This window comes from Rattus norvegicus, chromosome 9 (assembly GCF_036323735.1).
Source record: "Rattus norvegicus strain BN/NHsdMcwi chromosome 9, GRCr8, whole genome shotgun sequence".
Classification (NCBI taxonomy): domain Eukaryota; kingdom Metazoa; phylum Chordata; class Mammalia; order Rodentia; family Muridae; genus Rattus; species Rattus norvegicus.
In genome coordinates, this window is record NC_086027.1 from 71,557,418 (window position 1) to 71,578,032 (window position 20,615).

The 20,615-nt window shown below is 42.9% G+C and overlaps 1 protein-coding gene across 1 annotated transcript in view; it reads left to right on the plus strand.

Annotated features, from left to right (window-relative positions):
- The window catches only part of Pard3b (par-3 family cell polarity regulator beta), a 1,028,687-nt gene extending 1,025,060 nt beyond the window's left edge, over positions 1–3,627 (plus strand). The window contains exon 23 of the mRNA XM_039083322.2: positions 2,953–3,627. Within this exon, the coding sequence (XP_038939250.1) occupies positions 2,953–3,109 (157 nt within the window). The 3' untranslated portion in view covers positions 3,110–3,627. The remainder of the gene's footprint in view (positions 1–2,952) is intronic.
- Positions 3,628–20,615: the final 16,988 nt, after the last annotated feature.

Consider the following 20,615-nt stretch of genomic DNA (forward strand, 5'->3'; position numbering starts at 1 on the left):
TACTATCAACTAGGACTCAGCCAGATGCTACAATGTCTTCAGTTCCCATCTACATAGGCTGGCTGATTTCTTCTGACTTGTGCAGACTCAATCTTTACAATTTTGTTACAGATGATCCTGGTCACAATCTGCAGTTCCTTATTCTTACTCTCCTCAAGGAATTGAAGTAAAGGTTTGCAGAGATTCCGAAGTAGAAAGGAAATTTTATTCCAAGGCAAAGCAAAGGGAAAAAACATCAAGCAATAGATCAGGAAAACGCGCTGTTAGGAGGTCAGTGGACCACAGGAGCTAAAGTGCTCGAGGGCCCTGATCACTGTTAGAGGTTTCCTTTGATGGAGTTCAAGTGAATGGGGAGTTTGGTGGCCACAGGGCATACATAGCACAGTGGTGTTTTTGTTGTTCATAGGCTTGAATTAAGCCTTTGCTCGCTACACATCTATACCTGTCCTTCCTGATCACATACACGCCTAAGTATGCACAGGCATAGCATGGTAAATGAGAGATCCTCTAAAGGTTTACTCGGGAGACACAGGTTACTTTACGGTACACATACTCCAAACCAGTTCAGATCAGCCCCCTCGCTCTCCTACCTGGTTCTAACCAGGAATGTGTTTAAATAAAAACTGTCTAGGATCGATCCATGCTTATCACCCTGTACAAAGCTTAAGTCCAAGTGGATCAAGGACCTCCACATCAAACCAGACACACTCAAACTAATAGAAGAAAAACTAGGGAAGCATCTGGAACACATAGGCACTGGAAAAAATTTCCTGAACAAAACACCAATGGCTTATGCTCTAAGATCAAGAATCGACAAATGGGATCTCATAAAACTGCAAAGCTTCTGTAAGGCAAAGGACACTGTGGTTAGGACAAAACGGCAACCAACAGATTGGGAAAAGATCTTTACCAATCCTACAACAGATAGAGGCCTTATATCCAAAATATACAAAGAACTCAAGAAGTTAGACCGCAGGGAAACAAATAACCCTATTAAAAAATGGGGTTCAGAGCTAAACAAAGAATTCACAGCTGAGGAATGCCGAATGGCTGAGAAACACCTAAAGAAATGTTCAACATCTTTAGTCATAAGGGAAATGCAAATCAAAACAACCCTGAGATTTCACCTCACACCAGTGAGAATGGCTAAGATCAAAAACTCAGGTGACAGCAGATGCTGGCAAGGATGTGGAGAAAGAGGAACACTCCTCCATTGTTGGTGGGATTGCAGACTGGTAAAACCATTCTGGAAATCAGTCTGGAGGTTCCTCAGAAAATTGGACATTGAACTGCCTGAGGATCCAGCTATACCTCTCTTGGGCATATACCCAAAAGATGCCTCAACATATAAAAGAGACACGTGCTCCACTATGTTCATCGCAGCCTTATTTATAATAGCCAGAAGCTGGAAAGAACCCAGATGCCCTTCAACAGAGGAATGGATACAGAAAATGTGGTACATCTACACAATGGAATATTACTCAGCTATCAAAAACAACGAGTTTATGAAATTCGTAGGCAAATGGTTGGAACTGGAAAATATCATCCTGAGTGAGCTAACCCAATCACAGAAAGACATACATGGTATGCACTCATTGATAAGTGGCTATTAGCCCAAAGGCTTGAATTACCCTAGATCCCTAGAACAAACGAAACTCAAGACGGATGATCAAAATGTGAATGCTTCACTCCTTCTTTAAATGAGGAAAAAGAATACCCTTGGCAGGGAAGGGAGAGGCAAAGATTAAAACAGAGACTGAAGGAACACCCATTCAGAGCCTGCCCCACATGTGGCCCATACATATACAGCCACCCAATTAGACAAGATGGATGAAGCAAAGAAGTGCAGACCGACAGGAGCCGGATGTAGATCGCTCCTGAGAGACACAGCCAGAATACAGCAAATACAGAGGCGAATGCCAGCAGCAAACCACTGAACTGAGAATAGGTCCCCTGTTGAAGGAATCAGAGAAAGAACTGGAAGAGCTTGAAGGGGCTCGAGACCCCAAAAGTACAACAATGCCAAGCAACCAGAGCTTCCAGGGACTAAGCCACTACCTAAAGACTATACATGGACTGACCCTGGACTCTGACCCCATAGGTAGCAATGAATATCCTAGTAAGAGCACCAGTGGAAGGGGAAGCCCTGGGTCCTGCTAAGACTGAACCCCCAGTGAACTAGTCTATGGGGGGAGGGCGGCAATGGGGGGAGGGTTGGGAGGGGAACACACATAAGGAAGGGGAGGGGGGAGGGGGATGTTTGCCCGGAAACCGGGAAAGGGAATAACACTCGAAATGTATATAAGAAATACTCAAGTTAATAAAAAAAAAAAACTGTCTAGGAAAGGGAGTTTTTAATGGTTTGTCAGGGGCAAAGAGGGTATTTCATTGATTGGGAAGGAGCACGCGTGCACCTTGATGAGCATGGGGGATCTTGGGTTGGTTCCCAGGTGTACTGTCAGGAGAGGGGTATGTATGCATTGTTCCCACAGTGATGGCCCTAGGTTGCTAAGAGCATGGTTGGATGAGCACGTGGCTTGCTGAGCCAATCAGCATCCCGGGCTACAACTGCTCCCTTGTTTCCCCACCTCAGCTTTGCTTCTTCTCTCTGTGTGTTAATTGTATTATCATCTCCTTAGAACAACATGATCTTGATTTATTCCCCCGGTTACTACAGTGAATTTTCATTAAATATAAATACATAAGCAAATATTAAGTGCATGACCACACAAACTGAGACAGTAATAATTACAGCATGGTTTTGGTGTTTAGAAATGCAAGCTGATCCCTAAGGAGGTACCTGGGAGTCCCTGAGGCTTGTAGGTGGTAAAGTCACTTCTGAGAGATGTACGACATGTGACTAAATGCTGGGGTCAAGAACAGTCAAGTCGGGGAGGGGCCATGTGTGAAATACAGCCGGAATGTTCTGAGTCTAGCGTGTCGGTATTCTAGGAGGACTTCGCCACAAGGAGATCTTGCTTGGCTCCCGGTGCCACCAGCCCACGGTCCTTTGGCTCTGGCTCTTCGGCAGCAGATGATTGCTGCTGATTCTTCAAGAAGCATTGGAGACAAACCAGTCTGTATGCAAAGAGGAGGGCAGCAAATGTGACCCTTCCCTTCAGTCCCTTCCCCAAGCCTGAGAATTTCGTTAGCGTTAGGACAGGCCTCGAAGTTCATCCAGTCTAGTGTCTTTTAAGCAGAATTTGACCTTGGCCCAGACTAAGACATACAAGTCACATCTCAACCTATTACATATGTACATTTATGCATTAAAAATAAGGTTCATAAAATAGTACTGACTTGTGTCATTCTATATTCCGTTTCATTTCCATCAAAAAATGCCCCCTAATATGATTCTTGTGAGCCATATGAATTGAAACTCAGAATTTTAAAAAGACCCTCAAAAATGACATAACAAAATACCATATGCTGGGTAGCCTAAATGCAAACAATATACTGGCCCACACTGGTAGACACTAGAAGATAGAAGTTGGGCGTTAGTAATGGTTCCTTCTCCGGCCCCTTATTGGGGAATTGACTCCATGTATCCCCTAGGTTTGATGTTCCTTGACATTTCTTGGTTTTAAAACACTCCACTCCATTCCCTGCCTCAACCTCATCAAGTGACATTCTGTCACTGTGTCCAAAAAGCCCCTTTTTATAGAGCTACTAGGCCTAACACGTCTGTAGTGGGGAACTTCAGAGAAGCAGGAGGACCAGCCACTGGATGGCCTTTCCTTCACTCTCTGTTCCATTTTTGTCCCTGTATTTCTTTGGACAGGAATAAATTCTAGATCAAGAATTTTGAAGGTAGGTTGGTGACCCCATCCCTCCATGAGGGGCCCTGCCTATCTATCTACTGGAGGCAGTCTCTTCATCTTCCCACTGTGCAGCATTGTGGCTGAGGTCATCCCCATTGAGTCCTGGGAGCCTCTCACGACCCAGGACTCTGGGACTTTCTAGAGGGTCCACCCACCCCACCCCTCTCAGCTGTATGTTTCCATTCATTCTCTGGGTTTCTTTCCTGTCTCCCCCATATCTGATCCTGACCCCACTTTCCCTACCCCTCCCCTCTCCTATCCTAGTCTCTCCCTCCCTCTGCCTCCTGTGATTATTTTGCTCCCCCTTCTAAATGGGATTGAAACATCCTTACTTGGGCCTTCCTTCTTGTTAAACTTCATACAGTTGTGAGTTGTATCATGGGTATTATGTATGTTTGGGCTAATATCCACTTATCAGGCACCAAACCTGATACTATTACTGATGCCATGTTGTGCTTGCAGACAGAAGCCTAGCATGGTCATCTTCTGAGAGGCTCTACAAGCAGCTGACTGAGACAGATGCAGATACTTACAGCCAACCATTGGACTGAGGTCCGAGACCCCTATGGAAGAGTTAGGGGAAAGACTGAATGAAAGAACTGAAGGAGATGGCAACCCTATAGGAAGACCAAGACCAACTAACCTGAACCCCTGGGAGCTCCCAGAGACTAAGCCACCAACCACAGAGCACACATGGACTGGTCTGTGGCTCCCTGGCACATGTGTAGCAGAGGCCTGCCTTGTCTGACCTCGGTGGGAGAGAATGTGCCTAATCCTGTAGAAACTTGCTGTCCCAGAGAAGGGGGATGTTGGGGGGAGGGTGGATGGATGTGTAAGGGGGTGGGGGGAAGCACCCTCTCAGAGGCAAAGGGGAGGTGGAAGAACTCTTGGAGGAGGGACCAGGAAGAGGGGAAACACTTGGAATGTAATAATATAAACAATTTAAAAAATATATGATGAAATGCATTATTTAGTACAACTTACAATGTAAGTAAAGAGAAATACTATTAATAAAAATGTTATATCCATTCAAAAAGAGTTCAAGATCAACTTTGCTATAGAGTGAAATCAAACCTAGTGTTGGTTATCTGACACCCTGTCGACTCCGTCCCTATAACCCCCAACTGGTAAAGTTTTAGACCTGAGCCCACCCTAACCCAATACAACCTCATTTTAACTGGATTATATTGGCAAAGACCCTATTTTCAAATGAAGACCCTATTTACAAATGCCAGCAGATAGGACTTACTAATCTTTGGAACAAAACCGTGCAAGCCACACAGTAGCTACTATCCACAGAGTCACCCCGTCCGCATCTGGCATCAGCCTTTCAGCCAAAGCCTTTGCCCACGGTGCAGCAAAGGAAGACACATGAAGGATGAACTTCTAGTGACTGACATGCAGATCCTGCGGTGTCTTCTCAAGGTGAGTGCTGGGGAGATGGCTGTCCTCCTTCTTTACAGAAAAAAAAAAAAGTCATAGTTTTCTAAGAGGAAAGGAAAGACTCACAAAGAAAGTGGGCTTGATGTGTGTCTGCCCTCCCAAGTCCTTGCTCTCCCTGCAGACACCATGAAAGGACCAGAAGTCTCTGACAGTTGCTGGGAAGTGTTTGATTTCCTAATGCAGATGAAACACCTACTTTCTGTTTCTTATTTCTCTGTGTTCTTTCCCACCATGAGTCTCCGCAGCACAGTTAGAAGTTCAGCAACTACCTAGCATGCATACATAATAAAGATCCGGGGCCAAACTGAGCACACTAAGTGTGATGAAGCAAAAGTAACACTTAAAATAGCCAATACTGGGACTAGGAAGATGGCTCAGTGAGTAAAGTGCCTGGTAGATACACGAGCATGAAGACTGAATTTTGATCCCCAGCACCTACATACAAGGGCTGCGTGTGGCAAGTGCATACCTTTGATCCCAGGATAAGGAAGGCAGAGGCAGGACAAGAGTGAAGGAGAGACTCATTGTCAATCTCTGGTCTATACATGTGCATACATACCCAGCCACCCACTTGTACACACACACATTCACAAATGTACATAAAAATAAATAAAATTCAAATAGCCAATATTAAGCATTTGATATGCAACAGGCATAGTTATGTTGTATAGTTATACATACATATATGTATATATACACACATACACACACATATATATGTATACATACATGCATACACACATATATGTATACATACACTCATACACAGACACATATATGTATATATACATGCATATACACATACATGTATATATACACACATACACACATATATAAGTATATATACATGCACACACACATATATATGTATATATACATGCATACACACATATGTATATATACACGCATACACACACATATATATGTATACATACATGCATACATACACATATATATGTATACATACACTCATACACAGACACACATATATATGTACATACACGCATACACACATATATATGTTTACATACACGCATACACACACACATATATGTATGCATACACTCATACACAGACACACATATATGTATATATATACATGCACACACACAAACATGTATATATTCACGCATACACATATATATGTATATATACACGCATACACACACACATATATATGTATGTATACATGCATACACACATGCACATATACACACACATACACACACACATATATATACATATATGGTCATGCTATAGTTATAGCAGAGTAAATGTAGTAACTTTATTGACTAAATACCGTATTACACCCATCTGTGCCTGCCAATCCAAATAATGAAATTTAGACGAACCATGCAATTAGCCACCAGAACACTGGTTCTCACCCTTCCTAACACTGTGACCCTTTAATATAGTTCCCGGTGTTGTGGTGGTTGGGATGATAAAGTTATTTTTTGTTGTACTTAACTGTAATTTTTCAACTCTTATGAATCATAATATAAATATTTTTGGAGACAGCGTTTGCAAAAGTACTCTTGACCTTCAGATTGATAACTGAACCAGAGAAAGAAGCCATGGGTCCTGGTAGCACCACTGAAATGTTAGAAGGCTCGTTTTTCAGTTGGTTGATGCCAATATTTGCAGCTGATGGATCTTGGCTGTCATATGGATGTTACCTCATAGGGTCCTCAAGAGGATTTGATGAGACAGCACGGAGGGGGAAATCTACAGCAGTCAGTTAACAACATCTAAACCACAACAGGTCTCCATGAGCACATGCTGTTAATGCTTGACCATTTCAAGAAGCAGACTAATTCACGCAATCATGTGGCAGGCAGAGTAGCATCTGCCAATATATCCTCATCCCAGTAACCTGTGAACATTGTCACTGTTACCTGGCAAAGGGGACCTCGAGATAGAGAATTGAGTTTGGATTAACCAGGTGGGCCCATTCTATTCACAGGAGTCCTGAAAGCCAGGAACACCACCATCACCACCCCGTGACACACACCCCCAACTCCAGTAAGGGAGTCAATGGCAGCAGCTCAGCGAGTGGCTGCAAGAAAAACTCCCAGTGTTCTGCTGCTGGTTCAGAGGCTGAGTGTAGGAACAGAGAGGCCTGAGGAACAGCCAGCCAGCAAGAAGATGGAGTGCGCGATACCTCAGCTGCCTGGGGCTGAACTCTGCTAACACCTGACTAAGAGAAGGAACTAACTTTCCCCTAGAGCCCAGGGACAAGGGCAATCTCTTCCTAGCTCTCCCTGAACCTCAACACTGGACTTCTGACCTACAAAACTGGTATTGCCATTATTTAAACCTTAAAGTTTGTGGTGATGTGTTATGGCTACAATATGTTTTAAAAAAAAAAAAGTCCGACACAAATCAGAATGGAGTTTCAGACATGATCCAGAAATTTAGCACCTTTGTAGAAGCCGAGACTTGTAACTCAGCATGAAGCAAAGGTATGGGGTAAGAGTCTGTGACTCAATCTTGTTTTAAAGGCAAGTGCAGGTTCTCCCACTACCCCCTTCACCTAGTCCCAGAGGAACCACGCATGAAATCAGTAAGGGAGCGGGGCCTGCTGCGTTGGCCTTGGCGAGAGGAAGGCAGGACTCCCCTGGCGTTTCTGCACAGCTGGTCCAGCACGCGGAGCACAATGGGAATATTGGCTAGAGCTGGGAGGGCAGAGGTTAAATGGGGCAAATGTCTGTGCAGGTGTTCACAGTAGCCTCTCTGAAAGCGCCCGACTTGGAGCCCAGCGATGCTGGTATTTGATAATGAGTACAAAATGCCACCGTCTAATGTCAGAACCGCCATTTAAAGAGAGACGGGAAAGAAAGCTCCGTAGGACTCCCTCGCCCACTCAACCTCTGCAGCGAGTAAGCTGGGGTCACCGTGGACCTCGTGTGGCCCAGTTGCTGTCTCTGTCGAGGCTAATGAGCGCACACTTTTTAGCAAGCCAGTCAGGTTTCAGTCTGAAGGTTAAATTGAGGACAAAGTTGACTTTGAGGTGACAAGGGCCTGTCTGTATTTTGAATCAAAATTTGCTAACAGAAATAGTCCGGATCTCCAGAGAAATGCCTGTCCATCGTTAACATACTGCTTAGGAAGCGCGCAGCCTTCTAATTAGAGATTTGGAAAGCTATGGACGCTGGGACCTGCCCGGATACAGATTACAGGACTGGTTTGTCAGACACAGCTACCGGGCAGCTGACAAGAAACCCGTTATGTAAAGATGTGAGGAAAGGCAGCGTGGCACCAATTTTCCAGAATAAAATCTACGTCTAAAAGGTGTAGCTTCATGCAAAATCTGCTTCATCATTTGAATAACAAAATAAGATATGCAAAAATATAAATAAATAAGACTCCTCAAAGAGTCTGCATTCAGGTCACAGTGATTACAAGCAGGAGGATGAATATTTTCTGGTGCTGTATTGAGAATGTTTTGTGAGGAAAAAAAATAAAATCTAGAAATGCAGCTGAGATAATGCCAGGAACTTTGCTTGTGATTGTCAAGGAAGTTCCCAGGCAGGTTTCTCTGTTCCTTATAGATTCCTGGAGGTAATGGCAAAAGCGGCCATTAAAATTCATTAGACAGAAAAGTAAACTTCTTTTGCAATTGATGGCACTCGCCTCTAAACTGATAGCCCCGTTACCGAGACACCTTTTGCCTGCCAAACTCTATCTCTGGTGTCTGTTTCTTTCTAAACAGTTCTCTTGCGCCTTAATCTCAGGAATGTTTTCCAGTGTAAACGTTCTTTCGTGCATCGCCCATCCCCCACCAGGGCACCCCACGTACTAGCCTTAAGATGGGCTCTTACAAACAGGTTTCTGAGGTGGCGAGAAAATTTCTCTGTCCTCAGCATCAGAGTCAGAATTAAGAATAACAGGAAAGGGGACGTGCTGTATTTTAGGGGTGTGTGTCTGTTGTATGTGTGTATATGGAAGCCAGATTGGGTGCTGTCTTCAGGAGTGTCATCTACCTGCTGGCCTGGCACTCACCAATGAGGCTAGACTGACTGGTTAGGGATCCTGTCCTACCTCCCCCGGGGCTGAGATCACAGGTATGCTCCACAGGTTGGGGGTGGGGCTGGAGGCAGCCAATGCAATGACTAGTCTTTATGAGAGAGAGCTTTTTCCATTACATTCTGAAAAGTTAACACAAGGGCTCAGTGGGCCAGTTGGCAGAGCACCAGCTTGTAATGGTTTTCGCAGTTTGGGCATCACTGACTCTCACCTTCGTGCAGTCAAAACCAGATGGCAGTGCAATTGTCCTCTTCACAGATGCTGCCCAGTATTCACTTGTTGGTGACGGATGGGACTAAATTGGGGTCTTCCTTAGGACCGGAAGCTGCCTTTGGAGGGAGCATATTGTGCGGGTCCAGTCCCCTCTGTGTTGCTATCATGATCAGTAGGAAAACCACCTCAGAAGCCGCGGTGTGGGTCCTGGCTTTGCCACCGGGTCCATGGGCACTTGGGACCTGCATCTACTCCGCAAAGTAAGCTCAAAGCCATCTCTCTGGGAGATAAGTCCCTCCTGGCTTCTTACGTAGGTGTTGGGGATCCAAACTGAGGTCCGCAGATCAGAGCTCCTTCTCTGTTCATGAAAGTCAGCTGTACCAAAAGCTGGGAGCAAAGAAACGGAGCAGAAAGACTCCATTCCTTCACAGCTGCTGACTTTCCTCTCCCCTACATAGCCAAGAGGAAAACCCCAGCCATGCAGGCACCAGAGGAGGGAAAGTGGGGTGGAATCCTTCTTCTACCACCTGCTTTGTAAGTGGAATGAATTATTGAACCTTTGGAGCCGTGTCCTCGTTTATGGGAAGGTGTTAATTCCTGCCTAAGGGGATGTTTAAGATGAATGATGTCTTTTTAAGGACTAGCCCAGCATGCTCTTGAGGCCCTGAGTTCAATCTCTAGGAGGGGATGGGGGGAGATAGACAGTTGCTATTTGGGGAACGGGGAGAACAGTGTGGGAGAAAGATAAATAAGAATGGAATATTAAAATGTTTAAGTAAAAATTGCCATATTGAAATTATTATTCTCTATGCTAGCTTAAAAGAGTAAATTTAAAAGGTGTCCATGTGAGTAAGCCTAATGGAGTACCCAACAAGTCCTCAGCCTCTGCTTCTCCCACCCTCCCTCTCTCCTTCCAGCCTCCCTCAACAACCTAGCAATTCCCAGAGGTGGCTGTGGTCTCCCCTTGTATTACCTACCGTCATTCTTTCTAAACCGTATATCAAGAATTCAGACATGGGATGGGAGTGGAAGGCAGGGGTGGGGGGTGTGGAGTGAGGGGTGGGGGTGGGAGTGGGGGGCAGGCAGCTCCCTGAGGAAAATGCTGAAGCTGTTTGGTGGGGTCCTCATAGGAGGATGTCCTAGCTCCATTCTCCTGAGATTTAGCTCAAGTGAAAGCAGCATGAACAACAGATACTAAACTGGGGGACAAAGAGTTAAGCACACCCATTCTGGTAATCTAAGCACTCAAATTGATACAGGGGGATTGAGGCGGGTCTGGCTGCACAGCAAAGCCCTGCCTCAAAGTAAAAGAAATTAAGTAAAATAAAATAAAACAAAATAAATAAGTTGACACGACAATAGCACATTCATAAGCTCGGAGTTTTTCTGTTCTTGGAAAACAGGAAGTTGGTAATGGGTAACTCTTGCTTAAAGATAGTAAGGCCTGGGCTGGAGCGATGGTTCAGCCATTAAAGACTAGACTCACAACCTAACATGTTAGATGGTAAGTGCTTTGCTCTCTGCACATTGAGCCGGCTGAGAAGTTTGGGCCCTTGATATCGGCTTCACAGTGAAAGTGAAATTGATTTAAAATCTGTTCATAAGCCAGCTTCTGACTCACATCCCCTCAGAATTTGCAATAATAATAATAATAATAATAATAATAATAATAATGATGATGATGATGATGATGATGATGATAAACACTAGAGAAGCAACTCAGTTTACTTCATTACCTTAGATTTTACACTTCACGTTTGGTAGCTTGAGAAGGGATGCTACAATCTTTTATGATAGCAGCCTTTTATGATATTCTTTTTATTACACTAGATGGCAGGGGAATTGCCCCAAATTAATAAAAACCATATGTTGGGTTTTGATTAGAGATCACTTTGGAATAGTGATGGAGCTGGCTGGGGATTGAGCCAGGCACTTCCCCTTTCCTGGTTCAGTCATCTACCTTTCCGATTCCCCTGGCCGCCATTCCTACCCACCCCCTTGCCTTTATGAACAAAACCCAGGTAATGAAAGGTTTTGTAAAAATCTCTGTTGAATATATTGGTCACCAGAAGTTGCGCTGTACTCTGAGGTGTCTGTTACACTGGGGACAGTGCTAACATTTCATGGCCATAACTGGGACAGTGGCTCCTGTGATGCAATGGGACCTCTGAGCATTCCATTTCTGGCACTGGCAGAGACCCATTCCTTCAGTGTGCAGAGGAACTGGGAAATTTCTCCTGTGGGAAGAATAAATTTTCCTATATGTCATATATATGTCTCCAAGCGTCTCCCTGCTTGTTGGCGTCCGCATACCCAGAAACTGAGTTTTAGCATTTGATAATGCTTCTAGAAACATGAATAAATGGAACCCAGCAAGATAGTCCATTTTTCAAACTAAAATATTTTCTTTCATTCCTTACTTCAGATTCACCAAGCTATAAAGATCGCCCAGGAAATGTGTTATAATTCCTGTTCTGGACTCAGCTGTTAAAAGCCCAGACTACTCTTGGACAGGACCCAGGTTCTGGTCTTAACACCCTCATGGCGGCCCACAAAAGTCTGTAACTGCAGTTCCAGGAGAACTGACACCTTCTCCTGGTCCCCACAAGCATCAGACACATAATAGCACACATACATCCAAGTAAAATACTCGTTCACATGAAATAGCAATGAATAAATCTCTTTTTTTTTTTTTATTAACTTGAGTATTTCTTATTTACATTTCGAGTGTTATTCCCTTTCCCGGTTTCCGGGCAAACATCCCCCTCCCCCCTCCCCTTCCTTATGGGTGTTCCCCTCCCAACCCTCCCCCCATTGCCGCCCTCCCCCCATAGACTAGTTCACTGGGGGTTCAGTCTTAGCAGGACCCAGGGCTTCCCCTTCCACTGGTGCTCTTACTAGGATATTCATTGCTACCTATGGGGTCAGAGTCCAGGGTCAGTCCATGTATAGTCTTTAGGTAGTGGCTTAGTCCCTGGAAGCTCTGGTTGCTTGGCATTGTTGTACTTTTGGGGTCTCGAGCCCCTTCAAGCTCTTCCAGTTCTTTCTCTGATTCCTTCAATAGGGGACCTATTCTCAGTTCAGTGGTTTGCTGCTGGCATTCGCCTCTGTATTTGCTGTATTCTGGCTGTGTCTCTCAGGAGCGATCTACATCCGGCTCCTGTCGGTCTGCACTTCTTTGCTTCACCATCTTGTCTAATTGGGTGGCTGTATATGTATGGGCCAAATGTGGGACAGGCTCTGAATGGGTGTTCCTTCTGTGTCTGTTTTAATCTTTGCCTCTCCCTTCCCTGCCAAGGGTATTCTTTTTCCTCATTTAAAGAAGGAGTGAAGCATTCACATTTTGATCATCCGTCTTGAGTTTCGTTTGTTCTAGGGATCTAGGGTAATTCAAGCATTTGGGGTAATAGCCACTTATCAATGAGTGCATACCATGTATGTCTTTCTGTGATTGGGTTAGCTCACTCAGGATGATATTTTCCAGTTCCAACCATTTGCCTACGAATTTCATAAACTCGTTGTTTTTGATAGCTGAGTAATATTCCATTGTGTAGATGTACCACATTTTCTGTATCCATTCCTCTGTTGAAGGGCATCTGGGTTCTTTCCATTTTCTGGCTATTATAAATAAGGCTGCGATGAACATAGTGGAGCACGTGTCTCTTTTATATGTTGAGGCATCTTTTGGGTATATGCCCAAGAGAGGTATAGCTGGATCCTCAGGCAGTTCAATGTCCAATTTTCTGAGGAACCTCCAGACTGATTTCCAGAATGGTTGTACCAGTCTGCAATCCCACCAACAATGGAGGAGTGTTCCTCTTTCTCCACATCCTCGCCAGCATCTGCTGTCACCTGAGTTTTTGATCTTAGCCAATCGCACTGGTGTGAGGTGAAATCTCAGGGTTGTTTTGATTTGCATTTCCCTTATGACTAAAGATGTTGAACATTTCTTTAGGTGTTTCTCAGCCATTCGGCATTCCTCAGCTGTGAATTCTTTGTTTAGCTCTGAACCCCATTTTTTAATAGGGTTATTTGTTTCCCTGCGGTCTAACTTCTTGAGTTCTTTGTATATTTTGGATATAAGGCCTCTATCTGTTGTAGGATTGGTGAAGATCTTTTCCCAATCTGTTGGTTGCCGTTTTGTCCTAACCACAGTGTCCTTTGCCTTACAGAAGCTTTGCAGTTTTATGAGATCCCATTTGTCGATTCTTGATCTTAGAGCATAAGCCATTGGTGTTTTGTTCAGGAAATTTTTTCCAGTGCCCGTGTGTTCCAGGTGCTTCCCTAGTTTTTCTTCTATTAGTTTGAGTGTGTCTGGTTTGATGTGGAGGTCCTTGATCCACTTGGACTTAAGCTTTGTACAGGGTGATAAGCATGGATCGATCTGCATTCTTCTACATGTTGCCCTTCAGTTGAACCAGCACCATTTGCTGAAAATGCTATCTTTTTTCCATTGGATGGTTTTGGCTCCTTTGTCAAAAATCAAGTGACCATAGGTGTGTGGGTTCATTTCTGGGTCTTCAATTCTATTCCATTGGTCTATCTGTCTGTCTCTGTACCAATACCATGCAGTTTTTATCACTATTGCTCTGTAATACTGCTTGAGTTCAGGGATAGTGATTCCCCCTGAAGTCCTTTTATTGTTGAGGATAGCTTTAGCTATCCTGGGTTTTTTGTTATTCCAGATGAATTTGCAAATTGTTCTGTCTAACTCTTTGAAGAATTGGATTGGTATTTTGATGGGGATTGCATTGAATCTGTAGATTGCTTTTGGTAAAATGGCCATTTTTACTATATTAATCCTGCCAATCCATGAGCATGGGAGATCTTTCCATCTTCTGAGGTCTTCTTCAATTTCTTTCCTCAGTGTCTTGAAGTTCTTATTGTACAGATCTTTTTCCAGCAATTCAGAGTCAAGGCCGGGGCTGGGCATTAACTGTAAGTGATCTTATTCAGGTAAGCTGGATACTGCTCTTGAAGAAAACCTAGCAGGAACTTTCAAAATGTCTTGTGAAACTTAAATCATTTGAAATAAAGTTTTTAAACCCAAATCCCAGATTCGTCAGGTGCAAACCTTGTGATCGTGGGAAATTTATCCATGCCAAGACTTGGTTTCCTGATACAGAGGATGGAAGTAACAACACCTACATCACAAGGATGCTAAGAGTATTGAATCCTCTGTAAACAATGTTTAGTGCTGTGCCTGATAATTACACTTGTCACATATCTAAGTAGACATTCCTGAGATTAAAACATGCTTCAGGGATGGGAGTTGTTACGGTTTATGTCTGAATGTTTCCCACGGGATCACGGTGTTTGAACACCTGCTTCCCAGGTGATAGTGCTGATGTAGAACCTTCCAGATGGGAAGCCTCACTGACAGAAGTAGCTCTGTATAATTCAGCCACTGAAGGTTAGAGCCACTCTGGTTCAGGCCTGCCTTTTCTGATTCCTGGTCTATAGCCACAGTGTGAACAAGAATTTACCAGACACTCCGGTCGCCATGAAACTTATTCCAATGTGATAGACTGTGCCCTCTGAAAGCATGGGCTAAAGTAAATCTTTCCTCTCTTCAGTGGCGGGAACATGTCACGGTAATGACATGTACTAATACAACAATTGTAAATAAACAAAGAACGCAAGTAAACCAAGGAAATACTTGGGACAATCACAGGTCAAATTTTGAGGAAAATGAAAGGAAACAAATAAGAGAAAGTAAAAAGATGGTAGGATATAAACATGTTAAAATAAATAGGGAGAAATCCATAATTGTTCTCATTGGATTCCAGACAGTTGTACTGTTTGAGGTAGAAATAGACCTTAGTCATTGTTCTTATTTGGAGAGCAAGTATGTTTTAAAGAGATTGGAAAGGGTACTGGGTTGTCAAGGAGTGGTCCATGATGACATTTTGATATGTCAATTTAGGCTTCTGTCTTCACTCGTTCAAGCACTAGCTTAAGGGCTACCATGAAAGGGAAGTAGCAAATGTAACCAAAGTCCTAAACACTGGCTTGAACTTAGAGTTTGTCCTGCTGGACTGGCTAGACCTGGATTGACCACGTAGATGGCCCTGAATCTTTCCTTAGAGAGAGAAGGAGTTCAAGCCTGTGCCTGTGGGGTTCTTGCTTACCCTTCATTATTCTTTCTTCTCGGCCTGACATATCTACAATATGAGGCATCACAATCTGTATCTAGCATCTTTTTTTTTTTTCATTGTGCCGACTGAATTTCTTTTTTTTTTTTTTTTTTTTTATTAACTTGAGTATTTCTTATATACATTTCGAGTGTTATTCCCTTTCCCAGTTTCCGGGCAAACATCCCCCTCCCCCCTCCCCTTCCTTATGGGTGTTCCCCTCCCAACCCTCCCCCCATTGCCGCCCTCCCCCCATAGACTAGTTCACTGGGGGTTCAGTCTTAGCAGGACCCAGGGCTTCCCCTTCCACTGGTGCTCTTACTAGGATATTCATTGCTACCTATGGGGTCAGAGTCCAGGGTCAGTCCATGTATAGTCTTTAGGTAGTGGCTTAGTCCCTGGAAGCTCTGGTTGCTTGGCATTGTTGTACTTTTGGGGTCTCGAGCCCCTTCAAGCTCTTCCAGTTCTTTCTCTGATTCCTTCAATAGGGGACCTATTCTCAGTTCAGTGGTTTGCTGCTGGCATTCGCCTCTGTATTTGCTGTATTCTGGCTGTGTCTCTCAGGAGCGATCTACATCCGGCTCCTGTCGGTCTGCACTTCTTTGCTTCATCCATCTTGTCTAATTGGGTGGCTGTATATGTATGGGCCACATGTGGGGCAGGCTCTGAATGGGTGTTCCTTCAGTCTCTGTTTTAATCTTTGCCTCTCCCTTCCCAGCCAAGGGTATTCTTTTTCCTCATTTAAAGAAGGAGTGAAGCATTCACATTTTGATCATCCGTCTTGAGTTTCGTTTGTTCTAGGGATCTAGGGTAATTCAAGCATTTGGGCTAATAGCCACTTATCAATGAGTGAATACCATGTATGTCTTTCTGTGATTGGGTTAGCTCACTCAGGATGATATTTTCCAGTTCCAACCATTTGCCTACGAATTTCATAAACTCGTTGTTTTTGATAGCTGAGTAATATTCCATTGTGTAGATGTACCACATTTTCTGTATCCATTCCTCTGTTGAAGGGCATCTGGGTTCTTTCCATTTTCTGGCTATTATAAATAAGGCTGCGATGAACATAGTGGAGCACGTGTCTCTTTTATATGTTGAGGCATCTTTTGGGTATATGCCCAAGAGAGGTATAGCTGGATCCTCAGGCAGTTCAATGTCCAATTTTCTGAGGAACCTCCAGACTGATTTCCAGAATGGTTGTACCAGTCTGCAATCCCACCAACAATGGAGGAGTGTTCCTCTTTCTCCACATCCTCGCCAGCATCTGCTGTCACCTGAGTTTTTGATCTTAGCCAATCGCACTGGTGTGAGGTGAAATCTCAGGGTTGTTTTGATTTGCATTTCCCTTATGACTAAAGATGTTGAACATTTCTTTAGGTGTTTCTCAGCCATTCGGCATTCCTCAGCTGTGAATTCTTTGTTTAGCTCTGAACCCCATTTTTTAATAGGGTTATTTGTTTCCCTGCGGTCTAACTTCTTGAGTTCTTTGTATATTTTGGATATAAGGCCTCTATCTGTTGTAGGATTGGTAAAGATCTTTTCCCAATCTGTTGGTTGCCGTTTTGTCCTAACCACAGTGTCCTTTGCCTTACAGAAGCTTTGCAGTTTTATGAGATCCCATTTGTCGATTCTTGATCTTAGAGCATAAGCCATTGGTGTTTTGTTCAGGAAATTTTTTTCCAGTGCCCGTGTGTTCCAGATGCTTCCCTAGTTTTTCTTCTATTAGTTTGAGTGTGTCTGGTTTGATGTGGAGGTCCTTGATCCACTTGGACTTAAGCTTTGTACAGGGTGATAAGCATGGATCGATTTGCATTCTTCTACATGTTGCCCTCCAGTTGAACCAGCACCATTTGCTGAAAATGCTATCTTTTTTCCATTGGATGGTTTTGGCTCCTTTGTCAAAAATCAAGTGACCATAGGTGTGTGGGTTCATTTCTGGGTCTTCAATTCTATTCCATTGGTCTATCTGTCTGTCTCTGTACCAATACCATGCAGTTTTTATCACTATTGCTCTGTAATACTGCTTGAGTTCAGGGATAGTGATTCCCCCTGAAGTCCTTTTATTGTTGAGGATAGCTTTAGCTATCCTGGGTTTTTTGTTATTCCAGATGAATTTGCAAATTGTTCTGTCTAACTCTTTGAAGAATTGGATTGGTATTTTGATGGGGATTGCATTGAATCTGTAGATTGCTTTTGGTAAAATGGCCATTTTTACTATATTAATCCTGCCAATCCATGAGCATGGGAGATCTTTCCATCTTCTGAGGTCTTCTTCAATTTCTTTCCTCAGTGTCTTGAAGTTCTTATTGTACAGATCTTTTACTTGCTTGGTTAAAGTCACACCGAGGTACTTTATATTATTTGGGTCTATTATGAAGGGTGTCGTTTCCCTAATTTCTTTCTCGGCTTGTTTCTCTTTTGTATAGAGGAAGGCAACTGATTTATTTGAGTTAATTTTATACCCAGCCACTTTGCTGAAGTTGTTTATCAGCTTTAGTAGTTCTCTGGTGGAGCTTTTGGGATCACTTAAATATACTATCATGTCATCTGCAAATAGTGATATTTTGACCTCTTCTTTTCCGATCTGTATCCCTTTGATCTCCTTTTGTTGTCTGATTGCTCTGGCTAGAACTTCAAGAACCATATTGAATAAGTAGGGAGAGAGTGGGCAGCCTTGTCTAGTCCCTGATTTTAGTGGGATTTCTTCAAGTTTCTCTCCATTTAGTTTAATGTTAGCAACTGGTTTGCTGTATATGGCTTTTACTATGTTTAGGTATGGGCCTTGAATTCCTATTCTTTCCAGGACTTTTATCATGAAGGGGTGTTGAATTTTGTCAAATGCTTTCTCAGCATCTAATGAAATGATCATGTGGTTCTGTTCTTTCAGTTTGTTTATATAATGGATCACGTTGATGGTTTTCCGTATATTAAACCATCCCTGCATGCCTGGGATGAAGCCTACTTGATCATGGTGGATGATTGTTTTGATGTGCTCTTGAATTCGGTTTGCCAGAATTTTATTGAGTATTTTTGCGTCGATATTCATAAGGGAAATTGGTCTGAAGTTCTCTTTCTTTGTTGTGTCTTTGTGTGGTTTAGGTATAAGAGTAATTGTGGCTTCGTAGAAGGAATTCGGTAGGGCTCCATCTGTTTCAATTTTGTGGAATAGTTTGGATAATATTGGTATGAGGTCTTCTATGAAGGTTTGATAGAATTCTGCACTAAACCCATCTGGACCTGGGCTCTTTTTGGTTGGGAGACCTTTAATGACTGCTTCTATTTCCTTAGGAGTTATGGGGTTGTTTAACTGGTTTATCTGTTCCTGATTTAACTTCGATACCTGGTATCTGTCTGGGAAATTGTCCATTTCCTGAAGATTTTCAAATTTTGTTGAATATAGGTTTTTATAGTAAGATCTGATGATTTTTTGAATTTCCTCTGAATCTGTAGTTATGTCTCCCTTTTCATTTCTGATTTTGTTAATTTGGACGCACTCTCTGTGTCCTCTCGTTAGTCTGGCTAAGGGTTTATCTATCTTGTTGATTTTCTCAAAGAACCAACTTTTGGTTCTGTTGATTCTTTCTATGGTCCTTTTTGTTTCTACTTGGTTGATTTCAGCTCTGAGTTTGATTATTTCCTGCCTTCTACTCCTCCTGGGTGTATTTGCTTCTTTTTGTTCTAGAGCTTTTAGGTGTGCTGTCAAGCTGCTGACATATGCTCTTTCCTGTTTCTTTCTGCAGGCACTCAGCGCTATGAGTTTTCCTCTTAGCACAGCTTTCATTGTGTCCCATAAGTTTGAGTATGTTGTATCTTCATTTTCATTAAATTCTAAAAAGTTTTTAATTTCTTTCTTTATTTCTTCCTTGACCAGGTTATCATTGAGTAGAGCATTGTTCAATTTCCACGTATATGTGGGCATTCTTCCCTTATTGTTATTGAAGACCAGTTTTAGGCCGTGGTGGTCCGATAGCACGCATGGGATTATTTCTATCTTTCTGTACCTGTTGAGGCCCGTTTTTTGACCAATTATATGGTCAATTTTGGAGAAAGTACCATGAGGAGCTGAGAAGAAGGTATATCCTTTTGCTTTAGGATAGAATGTTCTATAAATATCCGTTAAGTCCATTTGGCTCATGACTTCTCTTAGTCTGTCGACATCACTGTTTAATTTCTGTTTCCATGATCTGTCCATTGATGAGAGTGGGGTGTTGAAATCTCCCACTATTATTGTGTGAGGTGCAATGTGTGTTTTGAGCTTTAGTAAGGTTTCTTTTACGTATGTAGGTGCCCTTGTATTTGGGGCATAGATATTTAGGATTGAGAGTTCATCTTGGTGGATTTTTCCTTTGATGAATATGAAGTGTCCTTCCTTATCTTTTTTGATGACTTTTAGTTGGAAATTGATTTTATTTGATATTAGAATGGCTACTCCAGCTTGCTTCTTCTGACCATTTGCTTGGAAAGTTGTTTTCCAGCCTTTCACTCTGAGGTAGTGTCTGTCTTTGTCTCTGAGGTGTGTTTCCTGTAGGCAGCAGAATGCAGGGTCCTCGTTGCGTATCCAGTTTGTTAATCTATGTCTTTTTATTGGGGAGTTGAGGCCATTGATATTGAGAGATATTAAGGAATAGTGATTATTGTTTCCCTTTATATTCATATTTGGATGTGAGGTTATGTTTGTGTGCTTTCATTCTCTTTGTTTTGTTGCCAAGACGATTAGTTTCTTGCTTCTTCTAGGGTATAGCTTGCCTCCTTATGTTGGGCTTTACCATTTATTCTCCTTTGTAGTGCTGGATTTGTAAAAAGATATTGTGTAAATTTGGTTTTGTCATGGAATATCTTGGTTTCTCCATCAATGTTAATTGAGAGTTTTGCTGGATACAGTAACCTGGGCTGGCATTTGTGTTCTCTTAGGGTCTGTATGACATCAGTCCAGGATCTTCTGGCCTTCATAGTTTCTGGCGAGAAGTCTGGTGTG